The 24,759-nt window shown below is 38.0% G+C and overlaps 8 protein-coding genes across 8 annotated transcripts; 5 read left to right on the forward strand and 3 right to left on the reverse strand. All coding sequences in view use genetic code 12, as the record gives it.

Annotated features, from left to right (window-relative positions):
- Positions 1 to 345: 345 nt before the first annotated feature.
- Positions 346 to 8,145, reverse strand: FAB1 (1-phosphatidylinositol-3-phosphate 5-kinase; the record flags this gene model as incomplete). Its single annotated transcript, XM_007374716.1, has 1 exon — positions 346 to 8,145. The coding sequence occupies one exon, from the start codon at positions 8,143 to 8,145 to the stop codon at positions 346 to 348; it is 7,800 nt and encodes a 2,599-aa protein (XP_007374778.1).
- Positions 8,146 to 8,567: 422 nt separating this feature from the next.
- CHT4 (putative chitinase) lies at positions 8,568 to 11,240 on the reverse strand (the record flags this gene model as incomplete). Its single annotated transcript, XM_007374717.1, has 1 exon — positions 8,568 to 11,240. The coding sequence occupies one exon, from the start codon at positions 11,175 to 11,177 to the stop codon at positions 9,999 to 10,001; it is 1,179 nt and encodes a 392-aa protein (XP_007374779.1).
- SPAPADRAFT_50163 (uncharacterized protein) lies at positions 8,824 to 9,870 on the forward strand (the record flags this gene model as incomplete). Its single annotated transcript, XM_007374718.1, has 1 exon — positions 8,824 to 9,870. One exon carries the CDS (start codon positions 8,824 to 8,826, stop codon positions 9,868 to 9,870), a length of 1,047 nt encoding a protein of 348 aa, XP_007374780.1.
- Positions 11,241 to 11,330: 90 nt separating the features above from the next.
- SPAPADRAFT_66248 (ubiquitin-specific protease) lies at positions 11,331 to 15,309 on the forward strand (the record flags this gene model as incomplete). The annotated part of the gene is made up of 2 exons (XM_007374719.1): positions 11,331 to 14,029; positions 14,146 to 15,309. One exon carries the CDS (start codon positions 11,359 to 11,361, stop codon positions 13,702 to 13,704), a length of 2,346 nt encoding a protein of 781 aa, XP_007374781.1.
- ARO3 (3-deoxy-7-phosphoheptulonate synthase) lies at positions 13,975 to 15,206 on the forward strand (the record flags this gene model as incomplete). The annotated part of the gene is made up of 2 exons (XM_007374720.1): positions 13,975 to 14,029; positions 14,146 to 15,206. 2 exons carry the CDS (start codon positions 13,975 to 13,977, stop codon positions 15,204 to 15,206), a joined length of 1,116 nt encoding a protein of 371 aa, XP_007374782.1.
- A 1,618-nt stretch (positions 15,310 to 16,927) lies between the features above and the next one.
- On the reverse strand, positions 16,928 to 22,045 carry SPAPADRAFT_66251 (uncharacterized protein; the record flags this gene model as incomplete). Its single annotated transcript, XM_007374721.1, has 1 exon — positions 16,928 to 22,045. One exon carries the CDS (start codon positions 21,768 to 21,770, stop codon positions 18,537 to 18,539), a length of 3,234 nt encoding a protein of 1,077 aa, XP_007374783.1.
- SPAPADRAFT_60605 (uncharacterized protein) lies at positions 17,639 to 19,941 on the forward strand (the record flags this gene model as incomplete). Its single annotated transcript, XM_007374722.1, has 1 exon — positions 17,639 to 19,941. The coding sequence occupies one exon, from the start codon at positions 17,788 to 17,790 to the stop codon at positions 18,493 to 18,495; it is 708 nt and encodes a 235-aa protein (XP_007374784.1).
- Positions 22,046 to 22,839: 794 nt separating the features above from the next.
- On the forward strand, positions 22,840 to 24,238 carry SPR3 (septin; the record flags this gene model as incomplete). Its single annotated transcript, XM_007374723.1, has 1 exon — positions 22,840 to 24,238. The coding sequence occupies one exon, from the start codon at positions 22,840 to 22,842 to the stop codon at positions 24,217 to 24,219; it is 1,380 nt and encodes a 459-aa protein (XP_007374785.1).
- Between the last annotated feature and the right edge of the window lie 521 nt (positions 24,239 to 24,759).

Here is a 24,759-nt window from a genome sequence, read left to right on the forward strand (position 1 = left end):
CAAACAATGCACCGATTACGACTTTTTCATTGTTTTTTTTACAGCGCCCCCCCGCGCTATCTTTTAATCCCCTGCACTATGATTACCCCTATTCACACCCCCTCCTATTTTGGTAAATAGTAAACGTTAATGTAACAAGTCAACTCTAAACATGCTGCATAATTAGGCGCTTTGACGTTAGGATTATTACTGCCATCGAGAGGCAAGGTACGCACTTTTGCCATGACTACAGTCTGTATTGTTAAGAAAAATCTGAAAAATTACACGTACACAAATAAATATTTATTAATCTCTTCCCCCAAAATAATTTTTTATGGTATAACATAGAAAATGGCACCGTTGTCATTACTTTGATCCTTCATACCAAATGTCAGGAACCTCCAAAATATACCGCTCCATAGCTTCTCTAAATCTAGTTCTATATTGCTTAGGCGTAATAATTGTTGGGTTCTTACCTTTCTTATTACCTCCAATGAGATTACTTCCCTTGACCCAATTTTCAACCTTCTTATCCCAAGTAAATGTTCTTAACCAATCAATTATCCCAATGTATAACTTCTTGGATTGGTCATCAATACCAATAACCAAACTATAGTCCATAACATCCATAGCGGATAAGAAACTGGTATCGTTGAACAAACAACCTCTCAAAAGCTTCTTCAGTTGTTCCTTGACAAATACCGGCGATTCATATATAAACTCAATCATATTCTCATCTAATAAAACTTCATTTTCCTTACCTGTTTGCTGTACATGACGGTTTCTCATGGATCCCTTCAAATCAAAGATTCTCGTGGTTTTATGATTGTAAAATAAATTCTCCATAATCAAAAAATCCATTTTGAAAGTTTTACCAGTATTATTGTTCTTAATTTCAACTTGGTAGAATCCAAAGATTTTCGCAATTGCAGTAGTCAAGGTATTAAACATGGATTGACTAATATACTTGAAATAAAACGGAGCAATGGAAACAAACGAATCTAATTCTGATTTTGATAATTCCTTCACAATATATCTATTGTCTAGAGTCTTTAAGAAATTAGATCCACTCTTACCACCACTGGATTGCCATTTAACACACCTACTCAAACTTTGAATGAAATTGTCATTGGCTCCACATGCTTTCCGTAGTGCTTCAAATTGCTCACTGTAGAAAATTTTACATGAAAGATTAGTGTTTCCATCAATAAACTGATATTTTAAATGATTGGTTTTCTTCTTTGTCAAAATGGTCTCAATTAAATTGGTCTTTGTGGATTCAGCTTTACTCTTTTTAAATTTCTTTTCAATCTTTGCAAATTGTGCCATCTTTTTCTTCTTATTAGCATTATTAATTTCATTATTCTCAATCTCATGTTTTTCTGGATCATTCTCACTGTCATTAGGTGTACCCTGTCTAGAACTGGTAGTCATTTCCAGAACTACACCGGCCATAGCCATATCATTCAACTCCATTGCGGTCTGGATTTTCTGTTTGTAATCATTCAGCGATAAACAAAATGCTACAAGCGAACTTGGCTCATCTTCTCTTACAATAACATCAGAGTCAGCAAATGTATGCTCGTGTTCTTCCAAGGGATATGCCAACGGATCCCATAATGTAGCAGATCTATCTGCCCAGAAATTAGTTAACGATTTCAATAATGATTGCTTTTCGGGCATTTCTAGAGCTGGTTGTTGTTGTTGTTGTTGTTGTTGTTGTTGGACTTGACTCTGTAGTGGTTGACTTTGATCAGTAATTTCTTCCTTTTTCAGTTCCTTATCCTGACTATCAGATGCCTTTACCTCTACGTTAACCTTCAGAACATCACCCTTCTTATTATCATCACCAACAACATCTTCAATTTTATTATAAATCTCAACAATTGGCTTGCTTTCAAAAATAGGCTGTGCCTTGACTTTTGGTTTCCTCTTTAATTCACGTTCTCTGTGTTTAGAAAATTCAAGCGAAATTTGATCATAGTACATCTTATCAAAATAATTAGCTAAATGATGTACTTTATTCTGGGAAGGAATAATATTAATTGAAGACAATGAGCCACTTGATCCTCGGTTTTGCAATACAGGTATTTCCGAACTAGATATTGAAGTAGGACCATTATTTGCTTGTTCCCATTTATTTATCCTTTCAGAAATGTTTGAGGTCAGATGATATAAGGACCTTGGAGTAGGAAACATTTTTGAATCAAACATTGAATCACTAGTACTACGAGGTTTGGGAGAAATACTGGGACGCTCGGGGATTGAACTTTGGTGATCTTCACTGACTCGCCTTGGCTTAGTATTAATCTGCTGTTCAGTATCCGTTTCATTGTCACTATCAACCTGTTGTTCATTCTCTATTTGTTCAGTTTCAATCCCAATTTCAGATTCAGACCTTGCTACGACTTCTTGCTGTATTTGTTGGCCCTTTGTTTCCTCATTTATATTCTCTGAATGCTCCTGCGAGTCCCTTTGTTCAACATTATCTTCCGATTGGTTATTTTTATTTTCTTCTTCATCTTTCTTCTCATTCTTTTCTTGCTTCTTAGACAGTTCTTCAACTTCTTCTTTAGGACCCTCATCGTACTTATCCATCAAGAAATTTCTCAAATGAAATTGTGTAATTCTGGTAATTTCATTTTCACTAGGCAAATATTTCTTTTCAAATTCATTAAACTCATTATCCCAAAATCCACCTAATTTTTGTAAATCCTGTAATACAACATTCAAACCAAGATAATTAGTCACTGGAGTTGACAGATAAATCTTTTCAAACTTTTCATTGATTGTTTCAATATGCTGTCCTAATTCCTCCTTCATTTGTTCAAGCTTCTTGGTTCCGTCTTCTGCTTTATCAAAAGTATCCAATTTCACTCTGTTCAATCTTGTGGATATCGACTCAAAGAACTTCTTTGATTTACTATTAATCGAGTTATATGCATTCAATTTCAATTTGACATCAATGTCAGGAATGAATTCCAACCTTTTCTTAGGAACCATGATCTCATAATTATCAATATTTGAATACTCCATTCTGATAACCAATTCATTGTATGCAAAACACTTAACGTAATTCTGAAAGTATTCGTGATCACAACCAGAAGTTGCATCCCCTACACCAACACCAGTACCGTAAAAGTTCAACTCAAAGAACTTCCCAATCGACAAATAATAGGTTTCATCGCTCATTGCCACAATCGGGGTAGCATAATTACAAATGCGGCAATAACTCCACATAACTCGACGATCTTTACCTTGATAATTATCTCCTTGAACCAAATGATCAAATCGTTCCAAGATTAAATCAATCTTGGCATTTCCATGAACATAAGTCTTGTAGTGGTTAAGGAGGCTCTCACCACATTCATTACATGAGTTGGCACTTTCCAGCCATACTTGATCAAGGAACATACCCAAACATTTATCATTATCAGTATAGTAATCAACCACAACTATACCAGGTCCAGCACATGGAGTTGCATGTTTAATTGATACTGTGGAATGCAAAACATGTATGTTTTTATGGAATATCGGGTAGAGTTGATAACATGAATACCTCATGCAATTAAACCATATTCTGGCACGATGATGATACTCCATCATCTTTGCTTTCAAATGGCAATCGCTGGCGTATTTCAATATTGAAAGGATATCTTCCTTGTGAGGTAATGTTTCCATATCAATGCTTAGTCTCAAGTCAGACAACCAGACATCTTGAATATCTTCAGCTGAGTCAATTGATTGAATAAGTTTGTTTTTTATGTAATAATCGTGGTAATTATGGTATGTTTCAATCACATTGACCAATGGTGTGGGAAGTGAATAAATAATAGAAGGTGACAATGATAGTTTCCTTTCATTAAACAACTTCACATAGTTGACAACTTCAGTACTATCCAAACTAAATTCCAAACTCTTTGATTCTTCTTCCTTGTTATTCTCATCATCAATCTCCAACAACATATCATTTATACGATTAAGACATCCATTAGTAATACCATCCTTGTAAGTAATCAACAAATTATCGAACAAACTCTTTTCAAATCGAGAATTAAGGTAGCCTGGCAATAATGTCTCAGCAGCATACTTCACACTATTCAACAAGTCCTCATCACCACCTCTTAACGAAATGGTGAAACCCAGAGGAATTCCACAGCCCAAGAAACAAGCATAGGTCTTAACCATGTTGCCATATTTAAACCTCTTAATGGTGAACTGATCACAGTGGCCCAATTTTCCCTTTTTGAAAAACAAATCATTAACTGATTGGAAAATGTCCGCCTTAGTATATCTTGAAATTCTCTCAATTACTTGTGGTTTCACATTAGACATCACGGTGATTCCTGCTTCTTCCAATAATTGATGTGCCAATCCACAAACCGAATCACCCACTACAATAATATCCGGTTCAAGTGACACCAATCGCGATACCAAGTTGGTTATGTATACTGATTGTTGCGCATGGATGATTCGTAAACTTATAAATTGTTGTTTCTGTTTGAGATATTCCACCGGGAACATAAGCAAAGCGATACGAGGATTCTTAATCTCGGATGACATGCGTTTCGAGTCGACATTCTTTGTCATAAACATTCCATCAATGACATGAGTATCTTCAATCTTTCCACCTAAAACTTTCTTGATTTTCACGTACTGACGTATATCAAGGGTATCAGTCAACTTAATCAGGTTGATATAATCCAACAGAGATTGAAGAACAGAGACCCAACGATCAACGTTTTCTTTAATATCACAGTCAAGTAATGATTGTCGGAGTATAACGTTAAGATGATCCTTATACACCTTTTCATGATCAACTTTAGGAATAGTCTCGCCTACTGCATCCAGATGTTCATCTACCGATAAATAATCCAATGGTTCGATCTGGCCCGTGCTTACTGATGATATTCTTGGTCCAAGTGGAGACAACTCACTATCCAACATTGACGATGAACTAATCATATCTGAAGCTTCATTTACTAGACTACGAGTCAGAATATTGTTGTTTGGCATGGCTGGACTATTTGTATAGGATATTGGTGGCGAGGATGATGTAGTTACCATTGTATGACTCCTGGGAGATACTTCTACACTGGGTAATCGCAAACTATTTTGAGTCAAAATCAGGACATTTCTCGTTGCTCTACTTTGTCGTCTAGATCGGATACGTTGAAGGGATGCATGGGCTCGTTCACGAGATCTGTAACTGTCCTTTTTCGGGTATTCGTCTTCCACAAATGCAACAGTAGGGCCATGTGTTTGATTAGTCGTGCTAGTTGTTGTATTCCCACTGAATGGTGTTTTCTGATTGGATGTGTTTGCCGGTGGCATAAACAATTTATGTCTGGGATATCCCACCATCATAGACGGAAATTCACCCAAAGTAGGTACGGCCACATTAAGGTTATTAGGAAGAATTGGTGGTTTATGGCTCATTGGCGTTGAAGGATATCCTCCATGTCCCGGGTAATTCAACGCAGCATAAAGCGACATGGCTCGTTCATCCTCGTCTTCTTCATCTTCATCTTCATTCTCTCGTTCAATTTCTTCGTCTTCATCATCTTCAGAATACCCTTCATCGTCACGAGGTACAACATCAGTATCAAAATGACTGGTGGGAATTGGCAAATCACCCGGTTCTGCCGATGCCTCTCTTCGCGAGATATGTCTAACCAAATCTTTATCCGAACCAGACTGTACTCTGAATTTCTGAAACGACGATTTACGACCAATAAAATTGGTATAAGCACCACTAATATTATCCAAACTTCTACTAGTAATTAATTCTGCATGTGCCAAATTCGGCGACAAGTGCTGATAATTTTTTCTCCAACTTTTGCCTCCGGCGGCACCTTCTTGGGTCGACAGAGTATGACTATGCGAGTGAGTTGGTGATTTTTGTTGAGGATAATGCAGATGATGAATTCCTGGAGTTAATGCACTTACTTTAAAGCTTGAACCATACCCAGGTGATGCGTGCATGTTAGAACTGGTATATGAGCTTCTTAGTAGTGGGATTTCTACAGATTCTCCGGTTCTTGTGGTTGGGATAGCCATCCGAGGTGCCTGCTTTGGATGTACTTTAATCGATTCATCAGGATAGACGTATTGGCTATGAGTGGTGCTATTATTGTAGTTTCTGGTTGCAGAAGTTGGACTGTGATTGTTATCCAAAGTTATATTGGGAGTTTGCACGCCCTTATTTGAAGAGGATTCATTAATGCTCTCACGGTATGAAGTAGTAGACAATGATCTTAACCGCGAAAGTGGATGGTTGGGGACCAAAAATTCGTCTTCGTTCTTCTTTTCTGAAATCAGATCTTCGTCAAGTATTGCTTCTTCATCCTTTTCATCCTCACTTTCAGAAGTTGAAGAATCATCACTTAGGTAAATAATAACATCATCATAACATGGCTTGCAGACACGCAACTTATCATTATATGGTCTCTTTCGCGTCCTTGAATTATTATTTCTTTCGTCTTTGTGTTGGTTGTAAGATATGAATAAACAACAATCAGAGCAAAAAATCTGCCCACAGAATCGACAATGATGCTTTCTTCTAAATGCAGTAAATGGACGGAGACAATTGAGACAATCAGACACAAATGCATCATTCATCCAGTATTTCTTGGGTATACCTCCACTTTTCAAGGGATTATCTGACGGTTTCTTGGGTTTCTTCTTTTTCTTCTTGGCTGGAGATCTTGAGGTCACTATTGATGATGCTGAAGATGCTACTGCTCCTATATTGGTATTAAGCAATGATCTGGCATTGTCTATTAAAACCGAAGACAAATTAACATTCGCCTGTTTTGCTTGTCTGTCCATGTTTTGAAGGGCATGGAATGATGAAATTGTAGGAGATCTCCCAATGGTTCCCAGGGAAGTGATATTTTTACGTTCTGCCTTGATGGGCGATGACTTTGCTATCGATTCACTGTACAAGGAGGTCAAATCATACGGTAAATGACTAGATCTGGAGCCTAGATTCAAGTTCAGTCCTGATGGAGTTTCTGATGACGTAATATGTGACAATATGGAGTGGGAACTTTCATTATCTGACGCGGAATCATCTGAGAACTCAATGTCATTAGGTAAGTTATTGAAATTTGGGGCCAGCTTAGTTTGAAATACTGGTGGTAGTTCGGCAGATATTGAATCCTTTCTGGCAGCACTGGTAGTTGCTGTTAGTTCATTAATAGAAGCTGTAGCAGATGTAATTCCTGCAACCTCCGCAGATGCGACTTTATCGTTTATACTTGCAGTGGCATCTCCCTCTCCGGCCAATGCATTAACATTAATTACTGAACTAGTGGTGCTGTTATTAATAGTTTGTAGACGAGGGTGATGTATGGTTGAAATCCGAAGTGTTTTATTATCTGATGTGACGCGGGGAGTATCATCAATTAAATGGTTAGGACGGATTGCACTACTCAAGGCACCTGATGGTTGTATGCGACGTGCTGTTGTTGTGTCTGATTCAACATCACTGGCTGTGGTTGACATAGGAGGAGTTGCTGAGTTGTATCGTGATGGAATTGTAGTTGAATTGACAAGTTTATCCAATGATGATTTATCTTTAGTCAAGCTGTCTATAGGTGGTAGTGGTAGTGATGGTGCTGGTGGTGGTGCTGCTGCTGCTGGCGGTGGTGGTGGTTGTATAAAGCTTTTTATTTCAGATGCTGGGGATTGTATTTTTGATGTTGGGAGCAGGGGTGGCAACGTCAGGTTTTGTGACGACGTTAGGTATAATGATACATCCTTAGGCTTAGGTAGTGTATCTTTTTTAGGGTCTAGTGATGGAAGTAATTCTTGCTGAGAATTGTGTTCTCTTGGTGGAGTAGATGGGTTCAAATGTTCGGCATAACCTGGTGACTTATTTGCATGGTAACTCAGAACCAAGTTGGATGCATTTGTAACTTTTCTTAATGTTTTGGTTAAGATTCCCGACAATAATGATTTGTCAACTAGCTCAGGATCAGGAATAGTTGGAAATGAGACGAAATCCAATTTATTTGTTTCCCTGTTGGACTTGGTTGGTTGTAATTGTTGATTCTCCTGATCTTCCTGTTGTTGCTGTTCGTCACGGTCATCCTCTTCATCGCTGTTGTTAGTAAAGCCAGGATATCGAGACGCTTCCTGTTCTTCCACTTTATCTGTCATGCTGCGCTGAATATGATCCATCTATCCAAATTATAATCGTAATTATGATTGATTGATGGTTGTTGAGCTAGCAACAAATGAAGATTGCCTGATCTGGGGATAGACAAACTGCAGCACGGGTAATAAAACAGGAGTGATCCTTTGGGTACAATTGGAATGTGTTCCTGAAAAATGATGTAATTGCCCGATCACGTGATTGTGTCAATGATATAATCAATATTGCTGATGGCGATGTTTATGTTTTTAGCAATTATTTTAAGCTGGGTTCTCGTGTAATTACTGTAAACCTTAGCATGTTTAGTACACAAAAAAGCAATGTCTCACGTTTGTGTCGCGACACACTCAAAAATGACACACACATTTAAATCGACAAAGAAAAAAAAACGACCACGGGAAAAAAATTGATTGTTGGAAATCACAGCAAACACCCAATTAAAAAGTAACGTAGTTTCGACTCCCAAAAGGAAATACTCTGAAAGAACTTGCACTGGAGGAACGGAAATAATATAATAGATAGCGTGTATCCATCTTAATTAGACCAATCCTGATTTCTACCACCACCAATTGCCCCAGTCGAAAGCATAATCATATCTCGATCTTTCATTCCCTTTTTTTTTGTTTGACAGATAACAACACGTAACCACACGCACCTACAACACCTACAACAGCTACAGAATAATGTCATCATCAGGTTTGCAGAGACGTCGTGGAGCTGGTAAGTCATCCACTCCAAAACCAAGAACATCAGACTCGTTTGATGAAGATAGAACTGCTAATTCCGGTGTGGGCCCTGCCTCCTCGGAAAATCACCACAAAATTGGCTACGATTCCCGTGATATAGAAGATCGCGATACCAATTTAAAAATACCTCTTTTGACCTTGATGGAAGAAGTATTGTTGATTGGCTTAAAGGATAAGGAAGGATACTTGTCGTTTTGGAATGACAATATCTCATACACTTTAAGGGGTTGTATTTTATTGGAATTGGCTTTCCGTAATAAGATTACTTTGGTTAACGATCCAGCTAGACGTAGGTTTGAATTGAGCGACCGTTTGGTTGAAGTCATTGACAGTGAGCCCACCGGTGAAGTTTTGCTTGACGAAGCCTTGAAAATAATGAAGGGAGACGAATCCAATTTGTCGGTTACTAACTGGATTGATTTGTTAAGTGGTGAAACTTGGAACTTAATGAAGATCAACTATCAATTGAAACAAGTTAGAGAGAGATTAGCCAAGGGCCTTGTAGACAAGGGGATTCTCAGAACTGAACGTAAAAACTTCTTTTTGTTTGACATGGCCACCCATCCAGTTGCTGATAAGTTATCCAAGGAATTTATCAAAAATAGAATTTTGAACTTGTTGGTACAAAGATCCGTTGATTTAGATGCTGTTGCCAACGACCAATTCCCTAAGGATACTTCATACAGATACTTGAGATCAATTTCCTTGGTATGTGGGGCATATGCTGCTAATGTGTTGGAAAATGTGTTATTGTCTTTGAATTACGATAAGAGAGACCAAGCATTTGCCAGGGCTGATGAGTTACTTAATGACTTCAGCGAATATCCATTCAACCTAAGACAAAACCAAAGCCCATTAGGAGTAGGTTTGAACTTGGGACAAGAAGTCAATGACGAGATTGAAAAGTCATCAGCTTCTGAGTTACAATTGGAATTGATCGCAGCTGTTTTGAGTGTATTTGCAAGAATGGATTCAATTCTTTAGTGTAATAAGTAGTGCTTTTACAAGCGTAGTTAGAATAGTTTTTGTATCTTACATGGATATTGAAAGAATCCAATTTTGTATACTAAGTCTTTTTGTTCTATTTTTTCATATTCCAATATATAAACCTTTTACTTTAACAAATCCTTGAGATACTTGCTGGTAGGATAAGATACTACATTATCTGATTTATCCAATACGTCAATTCCTCCCAATTGGTCAACATAGTTGATAACCAATGACTTAGCAGGGTCTGGTGAATCTCCACAGGAATCCCACCACATACCCCCACCCAATTGTTTGGAACGTGTATAGCCAGCTTTAATCCTTGCTGATTGAGCATTGTCATAAACAATAAACTGTTGCGAGCTACCCGTGTAGTTGCAAGCCGACACTTTTCGAGGATCAAACACTTCTGTGTCTAGTGGAATTCGTTTATAATCCACAATTTCAGTATCAATTACATCGGGACCCTTTCTGACACTGGAAGAAAACAGATGACCTATTTCAGGCTTGGCGACTCCATGAAAGACCCGGCCATACATTGGCATTCCAAGAATCAACTTGGACGAGTCAACTCCCATTCTCTTGTAGTGTTCAACCACATTATCCGCATTCAACTCATTGTCTCCATTATTGCCAAACAAGTTTGAATGAAACCCGGTGCGTTTGCTCCAACCCTCGCCAGCAAAGTCGTAGCACATCAAATTCCAAAACGACAAGTATTGGTCCATTTCTTTAATCCGCAAGACCATGACGTTTTCAGCACCTGCAGGGGCAGCAATGGACAATGAGAATTGATTGGGTAATTTCAGTCTTAATCCTCGTAATAATTCAACATAGTTTCGTGCATCTTTGTCGTTCTTGGGGTATTCCCAGTCAATATCCACTCCGTCAAACCCGTACTCATGGACAAACTCCACAGCTGAGTCGATAAAGTTTGCCAACTTCTGTTTATCAGACATGACGGCTTCAAACAAGTGACAAGTTCCCCATCCACCAATTGACATAATCACCTTCAAATGACGATTTGCAAGCTTCATCAGGAATAACTGTTGCAAGTTGCCCACTACTGGAGCGCCGGTTGCTGATTTGAGTGGCATTTGTAAATCACACCATTCATCAGAGAACTTCAATCTGCCAGTCTGTTGATCCACGAGGATGAAGGCGTAGAATATGTGGGTGTAGTACTTGATGGGAATATCAATAGCAAAGTGAGATCGTTGATAGACTGACCAATTGGAAAAGTAAACTTCAGTTTTGTATCCATTAGGAGCTTTCAATGGTTGTTGATGGTTATGAAATAGCATTGTGATGGCATGTAGTATCCCCCTTTAGATGTTGTGAACCAAGTTGACGAAGTAGGCTGAGTTGGTTGTCAGAAGTTTTGCAACAGAAAATTTCCATTTGACCCTCCCGTTTTTTATTTACGTTATGCTGAAGGCAAAACAAATTGGCAACTTCAACAACAATACGCATACAACAGCAACAATGACAATCCAACTCCCTTCAGATATCCCTAGCACCATCCCATCTGGGTCCAAGATATACAAAGATGACTGCATGTACTCGTTTGACACTGCAGAAAACAATGACCTAGGATTGGATATCGACCTCAAGACCTATCGTGCTTACTCACGTACACCAAGTCACAACTATACCAAGGAGAACTTTTTGCGTACTGGAAACTACCTCTATTTGAATATCAAAAAAACGTTAAAGCCTCAAGAGCAAAGAGACAGGTTGCTTTATGATCATAATGGAAGAAGCAGCCCTAAGATCCAGAAGTTGGAAGTTAAAGATGTGAGTGATGAAGATTACTACAACACTACTATATCTGTCTACGATATCAAGGAGGATAAATTGCACCCTCGTGAATCATTATCCCCCGAATTCAATCGGTTAATTGACGAAATCCTAACTGCCAATTCAAGCAACAGGCAGGATGAAATCAAACAATGGGAACAGGAAATCTTACCCTGTGAACATTCAATTGATGTACAACAATTTGAGATTGGTGACCAATTGGATTTAACCAAATGTGGCGAATGTGAACTTGGCGAGAATCTTTGGATTTGTCTTCATTGTGGTGTGCTTGGTTGCGGAAGACAACAATACGGATCTGCATTAAAGGGTAACGGACATGCCTTGGCCCATTTTGAACTTTCGCAACATCCAGTGGCAATCAAGTTGGGTTCTTTGTCGGCTGAAGCTGATAGTTGTGATGTATACTGTTATCAATGTAATGATGAGGTTAAAGTGCCTAATTTGGCTGACAAGTTGGTTAAATTTGGTATTGACTTGAACAAAGTAACCAAGACAGAAAAGAGTTTAGTCGAGTTAAACATTGATCAGAATTTGAATTACGATTTCAGATTAGAAGGAAAGGATGGGACAAAGTTAGTTCCAGTGTATGGAAGTGGGTTAACTGGTTTTCAAAACTTGGGTAACTCGTGTTATATCAATTCAGTACTTCAAGCATTGTTTACCTTGCCAAGTTATCAAAACTTCTTTAAATCGTTGAAATTCCCTGACAATGTAAACCCCGCTGACGATTTGCAATCACAATTGATTAAGATCTATGATGGGTTATTGAGTGGAAGATATTCCAAACCAGGTTCGCTTAAGGGAGACGATTATCAACTTGGTATAAAACCATCAGCTTTCAAAACCCTTATTGGTGATAAGCATGTTGAGTTTTCCACCCAAAAGCAACAAGATGCATTCGAATTCTTGCTTTACTTTTTCGATAAAGTAGATAGTGAATTTGGGTTGAAACTAAACCAAGATTTGAAATTTTTGTTGGCTAATAAGTTAATTTGCATGAATTGTTCCCATGGGACTTTGACTGAGGAATTGGTTGACAATATATCCGTCCCGGTCGAAGACACCGTTGAACTGGTTAAAGAAGATGGGACAAAGATTTATAAACCAGTCACTTTAGAAGATTGTTTCAGAAGTTATACTGAAGATGAGGCTATTGAAGGATATGAATGCGACCATTGTCATAGCAAGAGTGTCGCTGTCAAGGCATGCGGGTTCCAAACATACCCAAAGCACTTGGTTGTCAATGTCAAGAGAATCCAGTTAGAGAATTGGGTTCCTGTCAAGGTTGAAGTACCTATTAAGATCCCCTATGAATTAAACTTGGAAGATTTCCCAGCTCCTGAGTTTGGAGAAGGTGAGACTGAAATTGTCATTGAGCAGAACAAATCTAGCACATTTACTCCAGATCAAGAAGCCATGTCTACATTATTGGGCATGGGGTTCCCTGAGTCAAGATGTGTTAAGGGTTTGTATCATACCGGTAATAAGAATGCTGAAGATGCCATGAATTGGATCTTTGGCCATATGGATGATGCTGATATCGATGCGCCATTTGTTGAACCAGAAACTAGCAAGAGTAGTGAACCTTCAGAAGATTCAATTGTGATGTTGACCTCAATGGGATTCACGCACCAGTTGGCCAGAAAGGCATTAATTTTAAACAATGGTGATGCGAATGCTGCCGCTGAATGGTTGTTCACAAACCCCGATGACGATGGCGTCATTGAAGAAACAAACAAACCAGCAGTTAATATTGAAGACGAAAAGAATGAATTATTGTCTCGATTAAAACAAGGCCCACGAGGTAGTCCCAGATATAAATTACAATCGGCTATTTGTCACAAGGGTGGCTCGGTTCACTCTGGACATTATGTTGTGTTCATTAGAAAAGAGGTTTTAGGTAAAGAAGAATGGGTGTTGTTCAACGATGAGAAAGTTGTTATTTGTGACGAAGAAAGTTTGAATGATATCAAGGATAAAGCTTACATTTATGTGTTTGAACAAGTATAAACTAGTAGATAACAAAAATCCACCCAATAAAGTTACTGATAACGGTAAGCGAATTACATGTTAGCTAACTCGAGGCTAACCTGTAAGTATTGTACAATAGAGTTGGCAACCTGCAAACTTGCTGGTCGAAAAAATAATTATGACTAAATCTTCGATGCATGCCGGTTTTCATGTTAGTCTTTTTCTTTTTTTTAATTTTTCATTTCTTGAAGTTTCAAGTTTCTTCTTCTTCTTCTAGTTCATATATCAAACATATAGAGTATATACAAAATGTTCATCACTAACGAACACGTCGGGGACAGAACCCGTATGGAAGATTGGAGAAGTATGTGTTATTTTTCCACCATGTTTGTGTAAGAAATGTACGGCTTAAGCACTAAATTCATTCACACATGGTCACCAACTTGCAAGTTAAATTACTAACAGAACTTTTTCACCTAGTTCGTGGTTACGATCCTTTGACCCCTCCTGACTTGTTACAGCATGAGTACCCATTGACTCCGGAATCACAAAAAACAATTTTAAAAGGGAGAGACGACGCTGTCAATATCTTGAATGGAAAGGACGACAGATTAATTATTGTCATTGGTCCTTGTTCCATTCACGACCCAGCTGCTGCCTTGGATTATGCCGAACGTTTATACAAGGAATCTGAAAAACACAAGGGAGAATTATTGATTGTTATGAGAGCATACTTGGAAAAGCCAAGAACTACTGTTGGCTGGAAGGGTTTAATCAACGATCCAGAAATTGATGGGTCTTTCCAAATAAATAAAGGGTTGAGAATCGCCCGAAAGTTATTTGTTGATTTGACTTCTAAATTGCCAATTGCTGGTGAGATGTTGGATACTATTTCCCCACAATTCTTGTCTGATTTATTCTCGGTTGGTGCCATTGGTGCCAGAACCACCGAATCTCAATTACACCGTGAATTGGCCTCCGGTTTATCCTTCCCTGTCGGTTTCAAGAACGGTACTGATGGTACTTTGGGTGTTGCTATTGATGCCTTGAGAGCTGCTTCCCATCCACATCATTTCCTTTCAGTCACTAAACCTGGTGTTGTTGCAATTGTGGGAACTGACGGAAACCAAGACTGTTTTGTCATTTTGAGAGGTGGTAAAAAGGGTACTAATTACGATGAAGCATCTGTCAAGGAAACTCAAGAACAATTGCTCAAGGCTAAAGTAGTTACTGATGAAAAGCCAGGACCAAGAATAATGGTTGATTGTTCTCATGGTAACTCCAACAAGGATCACAGAAATCAACCTAAGGTAGCAGCCGAGGTTGCCAGACAAATCGCCAAGGGTGACAAGTCAATCTGTGGGTTGATGATTGAATCAAATATCAACGAAGGTAGACAAGATGTGCCACCTGCTGAACAAGGAGGTAAGGCTGCCTTGAAATACGGATGTTCCATTACTGATGCTTGTATTGGTTGGGATTCAACTATAGAAGTATTGGATGTATTGGCACAAGCTGTCAAAACCAGAAGATCTTTATAGTAACACTGTTTATACAATCTAGTTCATGCAAATACAAACCTATTAGTCTAGACTAAATACTTTTTTTTTCCTTTGTTTGTTTGGTTGCAAGTTTTTTGTGTGTATGACCCCTTTGACGGGTCAACGCCAACGCCAACGCCACTTGGTAACAGCGCCACTGTTTAGTTGATCTTTTTTTTCTACTACACTTGCTTCATTTCGTACATGATCTGACTGCCCTCGCCACGTTGACTTTGTTGTTTCCTCCACAAAACACACAAAAAAAGCGGCAATCGTAACTATTTCTATTTTTAACAATAATACTGGCAACCAAAAAAAAAAAAAATTATACACCATTCCCCTTAATCTTATCAAAAACTTTATTTTTACCACCACATTGCTATATTTTACAGTCTTAACTTTAAAAGCGTCCAATCTACAACTGCTTTTGCCGTATCTAGCATCATCTCAAGCGGTATTTTCTCAACAAACCTAAATCATGAGATCCTTCATCAAATCACATAGGAAGAGCGGATCTAGCACTTCCGATCTAATAGAACACCCTAGTCCGTCTCTAGAATACCCGCAACCGCAGACATTACTAAATAGAAACAACAGCAATACTACACCTATACCGTCTCCCAAGATTGCAAACATACCTGAATACACGCCACCTCCGATCTCAATCACTAATGGATCCAGTTTGAGCTCTCCCAAGAAGCTATTAACACCAATCAAAAACTTGTTTTCATCACATCACCACTCCAAATCACTTACAAATACACCATCTGCTAATGACAGTTTACAGAGTATAATAAATGGAAGTACACCAAAATACACCGACTCAAAACATCGATTTAGGGGGTCCAAGAAACTAAGCAAGAAACAGAGTCCGAATCAACTTTTAGATCCTCCTTATTCTGATGAAGCGCTGGATTTAGAACAACCATTTAAGCCCTCGTTTAGAAAAGTCACTTCATCTCCATCCTTGCATATATTCTATCCTCCAAATACCCGACCCCCTCCCAAGATTATACGCTCCCAGAATAGAGTTCCCCAATACGAGGGATTATCCATAAATAGTCCGTATTTACCGGATATACCGCATGACAATGATGATATCAACGATGGCCATGAACTTGGCCTAGGCCCACCTATTTCATTATCCAAGAGTGGTTCGTTTAATACCAGTGATACTTCAATGGCAGAAAGTCATGATAATTTCCAGACCAAAAAAGTTGTATTTGATGAGCTGGTACTTGAAATCAAGCATGACGAAACTGAAACCGATGACCCAAGAACATACTCTGAGTCCAATGGGGTAGAAGAAGACGAAGAAGAGGATGAAGATGACAGTTCATCTTCTCAGTTTTCCTTTGTTCAGGATATGAAAGGGGGTCGAAATACATCTGTCAAGTATTATAAGAACAAGGTAGCTGCTACAAATGACAATGTTCAACTGAATACATTTGATGAACACGATTTGGGTTATGAGGTAGATGAATATTCAGATTATGATTTTGAAAATAATGGTATGGATGACGAGGAGGGAGACGACGATGTTCAATATAATAAACTCTTTGCTGATGATGAAGAGAAACAAACTAATTACCCTGAGCCATATGTGCATAATAAAGTTATAGATGCAGTGAGCTACTCCCGCAGTACCAGTTCGGGATATTCTAGTGGAGTGGTTCCAATATTCGAACCAAAGAATGATAGTCTTACACCAATACACATTGATTCCTCCATTGACAACTTGCATCTTGATTCAAAGGAAGAAGTCCATCGTTTATTTAATGAATCGTACCATTTATCTATACAAGGACCAATTGAAGGGGCTATTTCGGAATTATCGTATCATGACGAAGATGAGGATTTTAGCAAAGAGTACGAACATGATGAGGAGGATCTTTTAGAAAACTACCTTGAAGCAAAAGTTACTCCAGAACCTATGAATGTACGAACACCACCACCTGAAATAAGGTCCGATGAGAACTTGGAATTGTTTGATCTTCATAGTCCAATGATAACCGGGTTAACAGTGGGATATCGCTTGAGGCCTAACAGGAGAAGAAATAATGACGTAAATACAAACAGATTGTGTATCCACCGCCATCCAATTGCTGTCAACCAGGTTATCAGTTCTTCGGAGCTTGTTTCTGGAGGCAGTGTGAGTGATGTAATTGGAAACAGATATTGGCATAGTTTCCATTCATCCCTAGATGAAAATTTACACCTTGAGATAGGCAAGAAAGTTAAAGTTTTTGAGGATTTTTCTGAATCATTGAAACAATCTCAAGAAGTGGATAAAACGGTCCCAGAAACTGTCCCAGAAACGAGCACCATCGGACTTGGTATTACCACTGAAGAAAATGAAACAATCGTTCATGGTGTAATGGAACTCTTGAATAATTTAGAAAACGTCAATGAAAAGCCGAAAACCTCCTCAGAACCTGCCAAACAAATGAGAAACTCGGTTCTAGGCATGATGGATATTTTGTCCTCGCTTGAGAAGAAACAAGGTGAAATAGAGAAGGAAAGCGTTAAAGAAGAAGTTCAAGAAAAGGCAAAACAAAATCGACAATCTATAGTTGACATGATGGCTACTTTGTCCCAAATTGAAACTGTAACTAATAACAATGGACAGGTCCAAGAGATTGTAAGAAGGAATTCAATTAATGACATGATGAATACATTGGCCAATTTGGATTTGCTTAATGGTAACAGTTTTATCAAAGAGAATAAGAAAGAACCAGTACCTGAAGAACATGAAATCAAAACTTCTTCTAAAACCCCTCTCCATTGCAATACCACACCAGTTATAAAAGAGTATTGGACTGATAAAGACACCCTGATGGACCAGGATTTACTTGACGAAATCAATCAACTTCCCGAAGACTTCGAATTTGAAGACCATGAACTGAAACGACCACTGTCGTCACCAGCTTTCTTTAGGTCCAATTCATACAATAAGAAACCATCCAAATCAGTAATGTCAAATCAGTATCAGTCTAACAAGATAGAAACTACCAACAAAACAGTCACTTTCTACAGAAATAGTTATTCTGCTCCTTCATTGGAAATCAAGAAAGCCGATAGTATAAGCAGGACACCGTCAGCACGATCATACAACTCATGTACTTCAGTTAGAGAAGAGGAAAACTCAGATGAAGAAGATGTTTATGATGGGCCCAAGATGAGATTTTATTCTCAATTCATGATTAATGATTTGCATAGCAATGATTCATTTTCAAGACAAAACAACTTGAAAACGATTTCGGAAGGTGAAAGTCCATTTTTAAGGTGAAAATAATTATTATGGAGGAATTATATACTTATATAAATAATTTAGGGCTTGTATGAAACACCCGAATCAGTTCGCTGTTTCATGAACGTATTAAAATCATAGCTATCGCTAGTTCTATAGTCAAAATAATTGGATTCCAAGATAGGCATACTCTTTCTTTGGTTTACTGCAGGCTTGGTACGAACGCTAGGCTGTCTCTCGGTTGGATGAAGAATTCTACTAGATACATAACTTGATGATGATGATGAAACTGAGCCATTGGACCTCTTCAAGTTTAGTTCACGTAGTACGCGACCAGATGTAGTTAATGCACTAACACTTTTCATTTCCACTTTGCGAGCCTGTTTGATTTGTAGTTGCGACATGGATTCGGTCACGGATGCATAGCTGTTTGTTGACAGTGTTGATGATGATGCTGTGTTGGATCTAAACATCCAATTATGTCTATATTTTGAGTAGATACTCAGTAATTCATCCTCTGTGTCATCACCAGAGAATTCTTCCTCTTCTTGGATCTCTTCCTTCGCTCTTATGGGTTCTTTCTTTTCTTCTTCTGTAGCTGGTTCCTTTATAGCGTCTTCATCAATATCTTCGTCAACTAATACAACCTCCACTTCTTTACCGTCTTTCAACTTTTCAGTTACTGACTTGTAAGAAAGAACTGAGTCTCTTCTATTGATCAAGCATAAATCATATTCATCTTCGGTCAAATCAATGACGACACTTTCAGTATCAGAACCAACATTATTATTATTATTTTTTTTGGACTTTTTAGACTTGGTTTTTGTGGCAGATTTAAGACTGGCATGAATCTTACTGTTTCTTCTCAAAGTTTCAGGCAGAGGTGACATGAAATCATCGTCTGCTACGGATTCAGACTCTTTAAAATCGACAGCATAGTTCACTTTAGATGGCGGGGCAGCCACTTTGATATTCATAAGTTCAGCAACAGCATCCTTAGGTGCGACTATGGTTGCTGGATTCATGGATTGGGCTCTCACGTGCAGAACGTTTGCCTGGATGTCTTTACTAGGATTGAAATCAATATTGAACATGGATCGGTGACGCGCGTGCCTTATTGGCGATTTTGAAGATGGTTTGGGCTCAGCTTGTTGGGATAGCATTGTCGGTACTGTTTTCGATAATTTGGGAGCGGTATATAATCCTGCTGAAAAGACATCTGAGTCAGAATCATCACCAAGCATGTTAAATTGTTGTCTCAAGTGGTTTATGGCTTGCTTTCCAGGAACACCCAAAAATATATTATTATTATCATCGTCATGAATGTCAGAGGCAGTGGTCTGTGTTCTGATATCGGAGAATGTGGTTCCGTCATACGATGAAGGTGCCTTTGACGAATATTCATCCATAACTCTCTTGTCATCAAGATCGGGGATTTCTATTTGACCTGTGCTGGAATAGAAACTGTATCTTGACTTGTGGTTCAGTTGGTCACCGCTGATTTGTCTTTGTTTTATTTCTTGGTTGTTGGTGATATTCAGGGAAGTATTTGGGAAATGAAAGTCCATTTTCAACTGTTCGGCAACAGGAGCTATTACTTGTTTGGATGACGCATCACTATCTTTCTTGTGAATGCATAATGGCTTGATCTCTTCGGTATCATCTTCACTCACATCAACCCAAGAGCTTTCAGACATGGCTCTGGTATGCTTTTGTGGCGGCATGACGTCTTTTCTATCAAAGAGAAGAGGAAATGACTTTCTAAATTCTTTCTTAGGTTGTTGTTTTTCTGAAGGACTGATATCAATGGATTCTTGAATGGAGTTCCAGGTGCTTGTTGAGTCTACAGAGTCATTTGAACCTGTTGACGAGTCAGATATGTTTCTCTTGGTCTGAAGGAATTGTGGTTTTGGAATGGACAAGTTTGCCGAGTGAACTGCAGCTGTTGTTAGTTGTGCTTTGGTTGCCGCTTTTGTGTTAGCAGTCTTGGGAATTGATCGTTCCACCTGTTGCTTAGAAGGTGATTGCTGTTGCTTTGGCGTGTCAACATTGGTTGCCTTTTGTTTGTGTATGGTAGTTTGTTGTTTTTTATTAGTGGGAGTTTTGGTAGCGCTGGCATTTGTTTCATGAGAGAATTTGTTGTTAACAGGCACCTTGGTTACGCGATTAGAACTTGCGATGGGCACAAATGATGCAATCAAGGGCGGGGATCTAGTGTGTACCGCAGACTGGGTTAAAAAATCACCAATGCTACTCAAGGAGCTAATTGAAGAAACTTGTGACTCATCGCTAAAACTTCTCTTGTGTATTTTTAATGCATGAGAATCATTCACTAATGTGCTTGTTATCAGGGGTAATGAAGGTTTAGGTTGAATGATAGTAGTAGCTTTCAAGGGGTGTTTATGAGCGACTTCAGATGGTAGAATGGGTAAGGTTTTGTTGCATTTCTCTTCGGATTCAATTGGTGGTGGTGGTGGTTTCCTTGTTAATTTCTTGGTTGGAAGCTTGGGCTTGATTTCAACTTCGGGGAATTTCGGTTCCAGTAATGGTCTCGGTGTAGGCGGTAATTGCTTTTCATCGTTGGAAACTTGTTGCAATTTGTTGTTTATGGTATTTTGTCTCGATCCGAAATTTGAGACTTCTTCAATTATACTTAAGGCATCCAGGTTGCTAGTGTACTTTGCGTACATTCCTCTTGATCTGGGCAGACCTGAGAGTGGCAGTCTTGAAGATTTCAAGTCTTCTAAATAGTGGCCCATCATATCTTGCTTGCCATTCAATTCCTCTTCTTCGTCTGACGACAGCGATTCTACCTTCTCATATCCATGCATGGTGAAAACCAACTTCCCTTGCTTTTGTTTACGTCCTCTAGGAGACTCTTGGGTTACTGAAGACTCGGCTCTGCTGGGACTGGTGCTATTAGTTAAAGACGAACAACTGGAATTGTTATCTGTAATAGGAGTTGTCAATCTAGGAGGTAAATTAAGGGTGAATGGAACTGGGATAATGTATTTACTTTTTTCACTCATTGCTGCAACATGCAATTTTTTGGTAATAGGAGATTTGGAAATTCGTTTCAACTGAGACGGAGTTAGTGTTGGAGATGCAATGATAGATCTTAGGTCTTCTTCCTGGTGTGACATTAACGTAGACGATGACCTATTCCCATAGTTGACGGGAAGTATAAAGTTTCTATTCTTGACGGGAGAACTAGAACGGGCCCTTCTTTCGACGTAATTTGATGGTGGGGTTTTAGGTGCCGAAGGGATGTCATTATCATCGACAGATACACCCTGATTTGATAAATTGGCCATTATTGCTGGTTCACTCGATGCCGTGGAATGTATGTGTATGCAGACGTATGTATTAGCTTAACGAGTGTTGTCTACTGCTATTAATATGGTCAATATTAGGTAAAATGGCTAGTGGTGGTAAACCAAATGTGTCAATGTCACTATGAAACCCTTCAAATCGGAAGTGCGATTGATATAAAAGTTAACACTCAGTCAAATCTGGAAATTTAACAAGAAATAATATATATTGTATCTAGCCTTTTACGAATTCTGATGGTTGTGATCCATCTTGTTTATAATTTTTCCTAATTAGGAAATTGGATGTTGACAGAAAGAAACTGCACAGGTATTTACGAGACAAAGAAAGCTTTCGTACAGGAGTGTTTCAATTGTGAAACCAGTGCAAGTACGGCGTATTAAAACAGCAAGGTAAGTTGTATTTAACATTACGGGTTCTTACAATAGCTTGCTAAGCTGACTATTGGAATGGTTTTATAATTTTTTTTTTCTGCCATAGCTTTAAACAATCTAGTACACTAGCAAAATAGTGGAAATTATTAACTTTGTCCAGCGTAGATTTGAAGCACGTGCCACACACAATCTTCACAACTTGACCAGCGGTTAAAGTGCATTTACACCATTGTAAGAATTATTGATTTGCGGGTTTAAAGTGACATTTGACAAGTGGAGAATAAAATTTCATTCTAGATGCGGCTGCATTATACTATTTTAATATGCAGGAATTGCTTAGCCACCTTTTTTTTTGTTGTTTCTTTGTTTACGTTCTGGCGCTTGTTTACTGCTTGAATTTTTTGCAACAACTTTTAGTTAACCGCCATAGTAATTACTTTTACATACCATATAAAAAGTTTGGAGTTTTTAAATGAAAATAGGTGAGTTGAAGAGGAATGAAAGCAGTACTGTTAGTGCTGGTTCAAAGCCTGATACTAAAAGTGGTGTTTCTGTTGTTAGTAATTCTACAACAATTAATCCAAAAAATCTCCAAAAATTAGAAGAAACTGTCAAAATCAAACCTACTGAAAGTTCTACTAATAACCATCCACTTCAGGAAAGTTCCAAATCAAACTCAATGGGTGTTTCTACTGATGCAAAAGTATCAGATATTGAAGATATTAAACTTAAATTACCAGAGATTCAAAAGCCAAATACACAAAAACCCGATCTTAGCAAACGCGCCGCCGGACTAAAATGTCTACTGCAACAAAGAGAAACATTAGCTTGCAGAAAAGGGGCAGTATTTTCAATAATGTTGGCAGGATCTAGAGGAACAGGTAAGACCACTTTTTTTAACACATTATTTGGAACTGAATTGTTGTCACTTGAAGAGGAAAGATCAGTCACCAGAGTTGATGGCATTTCAGTTGATAGGTTTGAATTACAAGAACTGAAATTTAAATTAAACTTACAAGTTATTGAAACCAAAGATTATGGGAATAGTTTAGATAATCTGAATGCTTGGAAAACAATATGTAAGTTCATTGATGATCAATTCTTGAAATATTTGCAACAATCTCAACAACCTTGCCGAAAAGATTTAGTTGATTCCAGAGTCCATTGCTGTTTATATTTTCTTAATCCATCAAAATGTTCATTATGTGATTTAGATATTGAAACTATGAAAAACCTTTCTACCAGAGTTAACTTGATTCCTGTGATTTCCAAAAGCGATATTCTTACCCCTGATGAACTAGTCAAGTTTAAAGCAGTAGTCAAGCAAGCTTTGCATGATAATGAAATTCAAATATGTCAATATTTTACTGACCTTGATTTGATTCATGCAATTAATTTTCTGGTTCCATTTTCTATTGTTGGTTCAATTGACAGGTATAAAAATGATCACGGAGAGTTTGTAAAGGGAAGAAACTACCATTGGGGGTTAGTTGAAATTGAAAACTCAAAGCATTGCGACTTTTTATTACTCAAAAATATATTAATAACTGAAAATATGCTTGATTTTGTTTTATCAACGGATACATTTTATGAAAAATTTAGAAGTTCCTACTTGGCTAATAAAATTGAAAGTGTTCTCAGTCCCAATGAAAATAGAGATGTCACAAAATTGGAAGGATTTCAACAATTGAAAGCTTACTACAATGTGAAAGCTCTAGAAAAGCGAAAGTCCCTGCAAGAAGAACTGCAACAACAACGCATTGACTTTGATGAAATGTTTGAAAAGAAAGCACAAGAATTAAGGCAACTTATGGACAAGTTGTATACTGAAGAGGATGAAGTTATTAAAATGAAGAAACAAAAGTTGGTTAAAAAGCAAGAAGAGTTTCGTGCAGATCTCCACAAGACCAATCTCAAGAAGAAAGAGCTTCTTGCTCTTATTGAAGCAGCTGAATCAAAATCCAATATTAGTGAATCAAGTGTTTTGGTCAATAGTGATATCGCTTCAAGTCAGAGTAGCGTCAATATAGTAGAAGGAGCCAATTGTGAAAATGCTTAGGTAGTTGTACGTGTTGCTATTTATTAATATAAAGAATAATAATTTGAATTGTAGCTAACGTAGCACAAGCATTAGCTTTGTGTAGTAATAAATTTCAGTCGTGTACTTGGGATCAATTATATTAACCCTAATTGAAAAGTTTTTTTCCTCATCAGGATTTAAAGAGGGAAATTTTCTTTATACTTTTTCACTTTCTTTTCTTTCTCTTTCTTTAGTATCGACCACTCCAAAATCAACAGACACATAATAATGGCAATATAACAAAGGTATGTTTTAGCATCACAAGTTAGCTGTCCATGATCAGTCACCATAAGGAATTAACAGGATGAATTTTTATATCTAAGTATGTTTTTCTGGCATCTCTAATGTTAGAGCTTTTCAGCTCAATGAATACAACAATTGACTATAATCTGATACTTTAATTCCAATTGGAAACTTATTGATTGTGGGACCAGTAGGTTCAAGAAGGTTAATACTAACATTATCTAAAGATTTAGTCTAGTTCTTGCATAGTAATAGTAATACTTTTTCATAGAAATA

The sequence above is a fragment of the Spathaspora passalidarum genome (genome assembly GCF_000223485.1).
Source record: "Spathaspora passalidarum NRRL Y-27907 unplaced genomic scaffold SPAPAscaffold_3, whole genome shotgun sequence".
Classification (NCBI taxonomy): domain Eukaryota; kingdom Fungi; phylum Ascomycota; class Pichiomycetes; order Serinales; family Debaryomycetaceae; genus Spathaspora; species Spathaspora passalidarum.